Source organism: Borostomias antarcticus (assembly GCF_949987555.1).
Source record: "Borostomias antarcticus genome assembly, chromosome: 11".
NCBI lineage: Eukaryota > Metazoa > Chordata > Actinopteri > Stomiiformes > Stomiidae > Borostomias > Borostomias antarcticus.
In genome coordinates, this window is record NC_140244.1 from 14206313 (window position 1) to 14213812 (window position 7500).

The window sequence follows — 7500 nt, forward strand, 5'->3', positions numbered from 1 at the left end:
CCCCGGTAACTGACCCGCCCTGGTAACTGACCCGCCCTAGTAACTGACCCGCCCCAGTAACTGACCCACCCTGGTAACTGACCCGCCCTGGTAACTCTTGTGCCATCCTGGTAACTGACCCACCCCTGGTAACTGACCCGCCCTGATAACTGACCCGCCCCGGTAACTGACCCGCCCTGGTAACTGACCCACCCCTGGTAACTGACCCGCTCTGGTCACTGACCCGCCCTGGTAACTGACCCACCCTGGTAACTGACCCTGGTAACTGACCCGCCCTGGTAACTGACCCGCCCCGGTAACTGACCCAGCCCTGGTAACTGACCCGCCCTGATAACTGACCCGCCCCGGTAACTGACCCGCCATGGTAACTGACCCACCCCTGGTAACTGACCCGCCCTGATAACTGACCCGCCCCGGTAACTGACCCACCCTGGTAACTGACCCTGGTAACTGACCCGCCCTGGTAACTGACCCGCCCCGGTAACTGACCCGCCCTGGTAACTGACCTGCCCCGGTAACTGACCCGCCTGGTAACTGACCTGCCCTGGTAACTGACCCGCCTGGTAACTGACCCGCCTGGTAACTGATCTGCCCTGGTAACTGATTTGCCCTGGTAACTGACCCGCCTGGTAACTGACCCGCCTGGTAACTGACCCGCCTGGTAACTGACCTGCCCTGGTAACTGATCTGCCCTGGTAACTGATCTGCCCTGGTAACTGACCTGCCCTGGTAACCAAGGCTCCGAACCGGTTCAAGGAACGGAAACGAAAACCGAAAACGAACGGTATTTTACGAGGAACAGAAACGGGAACGAAAACGAAATGGTCTTTAATTGTTCCAGAACAGAAACGTTAATTTGAAATCTTTAAAACCGGTTAATAACGTTATTTTTTCGTTCTTTGTAGTAGGCCTATATAACTTAAAAATAATTGTAAAAAATAATAAAGCTGAGCCTTTTATGGCCGAATAGGCTAAATTAAATTAATTAAATTTGTAGCCTACATCTTGTCCTGTTTTTGTAATGTAGCCTAGGCCCCTAAATCTGTTATTTCACAGTCAGGATCTTAAATGCTTGCTTAGCGAAATGAAGAGATTTAGATATTACAACAACACACCATAGCCTAGTTCAGACTAGGGATGTGCGCAGCGACTATTTTCACTGACGACTAGACGGTGGTTTTGTAACCGATTACATGAATAGTCTAAAAACAGGATTCCCAAGTTTCTACAACAAGTGCTATTTAGAAAAATTGAGGATGTTTCTCAAACTCTGCAAGCTAAGATGCATGACTATTCTTGATGTTTCCCAACCACTCAGCGGCAGCCAATTTGCATGCGTTGCGCAGGGCTGTGACACTCCTTTGTTTGCCTGTGCAAAACAGTAGTTCAGCCTGTCCTTACAGCTTAGTACTTAGCAAAGATATCAATGTGATTTATTTTGTTTAATTGAAGAAGAGTAGGCTAGCCTATAGCCTGTAATGTTTCAGTAGGCTAAAACGAGATTTCACATAAAGACCGCGGATGTCAGAGAGGGCAATAACGTTCGAAGGCAAATTTATTCCAACATTGGTCCACAAAGAATGATGCAAATAATAAAGTGAAAGAAACAATAGCCTACTGTGCAAATATAATGTTTTATATGGACCTGCCTACTGTGCAAATATAATGTTTTATATGGACCTGCGTGTCTGCTATAAAGTTCCTCTATCTTTATAACCAACATTCAGCGGAAGCCAATTTTCACTCGTTGCGCATCTCGCTCCAAGTATGGTTTGGCTATTTAAAACACGGAGTACAGTTGCTTGGATGTATACTAGTATGCATAAACCTATGTTTTGCGAATTTAATGGTCTGCCTCCTTCAGAGTTCAACTCGGCAATTAGGCTGTGAAAGCGAGCGCGCCTCTTGGAATCTAGTCATAGCCTATTGTTGCACAGATTTCTGTCACGTCTTGACTTTCACAAACCAAATGATTAGGCTACATTAATTAATATGAGCACACTTTAGTGACAATGTGCCGTGCAACCCTGATCATTGAATAGCATAAGTTAAATGACTATAATATTAAAGACCGCGGATGTCAGACGATAGGCTACGTATTACGCGTATAGGCGCCAAATCCGGAGCTCCCATACAAAAGGAAGGCAGCATAAACAATAGGGATTGTGCAGATGAATGAATGAGGTGACTAATTATTTATAAATAACATAAAACATTATAAAACGAAATAAAAACAAACAATAGGCCTACAGGCGCAGAATAAAATAGCTTGCAGCAACAGTACAATAAAATATTTGTACAAGAAATACTGTAGGACTATAGAGTCTTAGGCTAACACCCCCGGAACGGTGAACGGAACGTTATTTTTCGTTCTTAACCGGTTCAGGAACGCTATGTTGGTGGCGGAACACGAGAACGGAAACGTTAAATATTCTGGTTCTGCTCGGAGCGAACCGATTGAAAAATAATTTCGTTTTTAAGCCCTGCTGGTAACTGACCTGCCCTGGTAACTGACCCGCCTGGTAACTGACCTGCCCTGGTAACTGACCCGCCTGGTAACTGATCAGCCCTGGTAACTGACCCGCCCTGGTAACTGACCCACCCTGGTAACTGACCCGCCCTGGTTACTGACCCTGGTAACTCTTGTGCCGTCCTGGTCCAGATCCCGGGCCTGAAGATGCCCCGGGGCGTGGCGGTGGACTGGGTGGCCGGGAACATCTACTGGACCGACTCCGGCAGGGACGTCATCGAGGTGGCCCAGATGAACGGACGCCACCGCAAGACCCTCATCTCAGGCATGATCGACGAGCCCTACGCCATCGTGGTGGACCCCCAGAGAGGGTGAGGGGGGGGGGGAGGGGGGCGGGGTGGACCCCCAGAGAGGGTGAGGGGAGGGGGAGGGGTGGATGGGGGAGCAGTGTGGAGGGATACCGCCTGTGTGTGTGCGTGTGTGTGTGTGTGTCTGACTGGGTGTGTATTCCCATCAGAACCATGTACTGGGCAGACTGGGGAAACCACCCCAAGATAGAGACGGCAGCCATGGACGGGACACTGAGAGAGACGCTGGTGCAGGACAACATCCAGTGGCCCACAGGTAACACACACACACACACACACACAGACACGCACATGCGCGGACACACACACACACAAACACACACACTTACTGTTTACTAATGCTTTGGTAGGCCTACTCTATGCCTAGGAGTAGGACTGACACTAATAACTATCTCTCCCTCTGACCGTCTCTCTCTCTCTCTCCCTCTCTCTCCGTCTCTCTCTCTCCGTCTCTCTCTCTCCCTCTCTCTCCCTCTCTCCGTCTCTCTCTCTCCGTCTCTCTCTCTCCCTCCCTCTCTCTCTCTCTCTCTCTCCCTCTTTCTCTCTCCCTCTCCCTCTCCCTCTCCCTCTCCCTCTCCCTCCCTCTCTCTCTCTCCCTCTTTCTCCCTCTCTCTCTCTCTCCCTCTCTCTCTCTCCCTCTCTCTCTCTCCCTCCATCCCTCTCTCTCTCTCTCACTCTCTCTCTCTCTCTCTCTCGCAGGCCTGGCGGTGGACTATTTTAACGAGCGTCTGTACTGGGCTGACGCCAAGCTGTCTGTGATCGGCAGCGTGCGTCTTAACGGCAGTGACCCCGTGGTCGCCGTGTCCAGCATCAAGAACAGTTGAGTGGCTCTGGGCTCCAGGACGGCGCTTAACACCACAGGCCTTTACTAATGTGTCCATTGAAAACCGATTGTGATATATTTATATCAGTATCATGTTGGTTAGAAGGTGAGTTTTATCAGGGGATGACTGTTGCTGAGTGGTCAGACTGTCCTCTGGTTTCCACAGAGCTCCATCACCCCTTCAGCATCGACGTGTTTGAGGACTACATCTACGGGGTCACCTACGTCAACAACTTTGTCTTCCGAGTCAACAAGTTCGGCAAAGGCCCCATGGAGAACCTGACCACGGGCATGAACCACGCCACCGACATCCTGCTGTACCACCGCAACAAACAGCCAGAGAGTGAGAACACGCACACACCTGGACACGCACACACACCTGGACACACACACACCTGGACACACACACACCTGGACACACACACACCAGGACACACACACACCTGGACACACACACACCTGGACACGCACACACACCTGGACACGCACACACACCTGGACACACACACACCTAGACACTCACACACACCTGGACACTCACACACCTGGACACACACACACCTGGACACGCACACACACCTGGACACTCACAGACCTGGACACACACACACCTGGACACGCACACACCTGGACACGGACACACACCTGGACACCGACACACACCTGGACACTCACACACACCTGGACACGCACACACACCTGGACACGCACACACAACTGGACACTCACACACACCTGGACACTCACACACACCTGGACACTCACACACCTGGACACTAGGGCTGCTCGATTATGGCAAAAATCATAATCACGATTATTTTGATTGATATTGAGATCACGATTATTAAACACGATTATTCATTGAATTTTTTTTTTTAATCAAAAGTTTTAACATTTTCTCAACAAATCAAATTATTGACTGATAACAATTAATTTATTAAATGTTGACAGTGGCTTTTCTTTTTAACAATGTTCTTTGGGAGACAAATAGTGAACCTTGACCTTGAAAATAAATAAAATAAAAGTGCCAAAACTGATAAATAAAGAAGCTTCAAAGCACCGCCACCACCACAGAAGACTACCTCGGAAAAATAATTTCACTCGGACAGAACGCGTCTAAATAAGTTATTTAATGGTAGCGCCGAGGCTTCAAAACCCAGCATTTGTTAAAATAGACCCTTTTGCTTAGGTAAGTGACGTTTCATGTTTATCTGACACTTGTAAATATGAGCGCCTCTCCTAAATAGGCCGACACCGATTTATTTTGACGGCAAAGTGAATGGACCGGCAAAGGACTGTTGTCTGGCATGAGTGAGCGGAATGCGACAACGGGACTGAGAAGGGCTACTTTGAGGGGCAGCTACGACTGTGTAGCAAATTTTACACACCGTGTCAACTTGGTCCAAATCTGTCTCCGCGAACCCATAGTGTTTCCACACCACTGACGTCTTGTCCACCTCTCGTTCTGCTGCCATAATCTTCTTCTTGTCGTGTTTTGTTCGAGAGGAGCATGCGTGCGCCTCGCTTGACAACTCGTCTCGCTTTGAAGTGTTTGTTTTGGGGCTTTGGGGGGTGGGGGAGGGGTCAAGCACAGTATAGCTCTGCAGTGTAGGGTGCACTTGATTTGTGCTAAATCGTTTTATGGCGATTATTTAGTTTTAATGATCGTTGACAGCCCAAATCGTAATCTAGATTAAAATCCGATTAATCGAGCAGCCCTACTGGACACACACACACACCTGGACACGCACACACACCTGGACACGCACACACACCTGGACACTCACACACCTGGACACACACACCTGGACACGCACACACACACCTGGACACGCACACACACCTGGACACGCACACACAACTGGACACTCACACACACCTGGACACGCACACACAACTGGACACTCACACACACCTGGACACTCACACACCTGGACACTCACACACACCTGGACACTCACACACCTGGACACTCACACACCTGGACATGGACACACCCCTGGACACTCAACCACCTGGACATGGACACACCCCTGGACACTCACACACACCTGGACACACACACACACCTGGACACACACACACACCTGGACACGCACACACACCTGGACACGCACACACACCTGGACACGCACACACACCTGGACAAGCACACATACCTGGACACGGACACATGCTAACAGGGACACACGCTAACATTGGCACACACGCTAACATGGACACCCACGCTAACATGGACACACTAACACAGACACACGCTAACACGGACACACGCTAACACGTCACACGCGTACACAGACACACGCTAACACGGACACACGCTAACACGGACACACGCTAACACGGACACACGCCAACATGGACACACGCTAACATGGACACATGCTAACATGGACACACACGCTAACATGGACACGCTAACATGGACACATGCTAACATGGACACACACTAACACGGACACACACTAACACGGACACACGCTAACACGGACACACGGCAACATGAACACGCGCTAACATGGACTCAGACCCTTTGTTGTGTTTGTCAAGGTCGCTGCATACTGTAGGTAAAGTCTCTCAAAAACAAGTAGGTGTAAAAAATGCAGCTCTTCAGACTTAAGCTTGTTTTATGCTTCTGCGTCAACACGTGTGTGCATCTGTGCGTCATCTCACGCACACGCTAGTCATTCATGGTACAGCGGCCGATTGCGCAGGCCATGTAATTATACACATTCAACACTAGATGGCACTATCACTTTCCTGCTTGCATATGACACTGGGATTTAAATTCAGGAAAAGATCTTCTTTTGCTAGTTTTCAAATTAAGTTTTGTTTCATTAGATTAGATTTCCAAAAATAATCTGGCCCAAAACAATGCCATCATTCACATCAGCATTCATTACCTCAGCAATTTCCCTCCATGAATTCAAAGGCACATTTCTTTTTTTAAATTCTTTTGATTTTGCATCGTACAGGTGCCGCCGGTATTTGCGAACCTGCTCCACTAGCATCTCCTCGAACTGATCCATTTTGCCAGGCTTGCTTGTTTACAAGAAAACGGACGGCAAATATGTGAACAATTAAAAGACCAACGCGTTGCGACCTTCATAGGTCTTCATCAGGGATCTTCAACACAGACCCTAACATGAAATCGTTATCGTTTGCATTGTTTCAGCTGTTCACACAGTAACATTGTGCTCTCTCTCCCTCCCCCTCTCTCTCTCTCTCCCTCTCTCTCCCTCCCTCCCTCTCTCTCTCTCCATCTCTCCCTCCCTCTCTCTCTCTCTCTCTCTCTCTCTCCCTCCCTCCCTCCCCCTCTCACTCCCTCTCCCTCCCTCTCTCTCTCTCTCTCTCTCCCTCCCTCTCTCTCTCAGTGACGAACCCGTGTGACAGGAAGAAGTGTGAGTGGCTGTGTCTGCTGAGCCCCAGCGGTCCGGTCTGCACCTGCCCCAACGGACGCACGCTGGACAACGGCACCTGTGTGGAGCTCCCCACCCCCACCCTGTCTCCCATCGGTGAGACACACCTGTACACACACACACACACACACACACACACACACACACACACACACACCCTGTCTCCCATCGGTGAGAGACTATACACACACACACACACACACACACACACACACACACCCACCCTGTCTCCCATCGGTGAGAGACTATTCACACACACACACACACACACACTCACACACACACACACACACACACACACACACACCGACCCTGTCTCCTATCGGTGAGAGACACACCTGTACACACCTGTACACACACACACACACACACACACATACACACACACTAGGGATGCCACGCTTCTTGGTATAATATCGT

General features: G+C 49.5%; 1 protein-coding gene across 1 annotated transcript in view; it reads left to right on the forward strand.

The window, feature by feature from the left end:
- Window positions 1-7500, forward strand: part of LOC311315418 (low-density lipoprotein receptor-related protein 1-like) — a gene marked incomplete at both ends in the record, with an annotated part of 167056 nt that overhangs the window by 145992 nt on the left and 13564 nt on the right. The window contains 5 exon segments of the mRNA XM_084446088.1: window positions 2663-2841; window positions 2988-3094; window positions 3538-3657; window positions 3828-4004; window positions 7036-7176. Coding sequence (XP_084302214.1) covers window positions 2663-2841; window positions 2988-3094; window positions 3538-3657; window positions 3828-4004; window positions 7036-7176 — 724 coding nt within the window.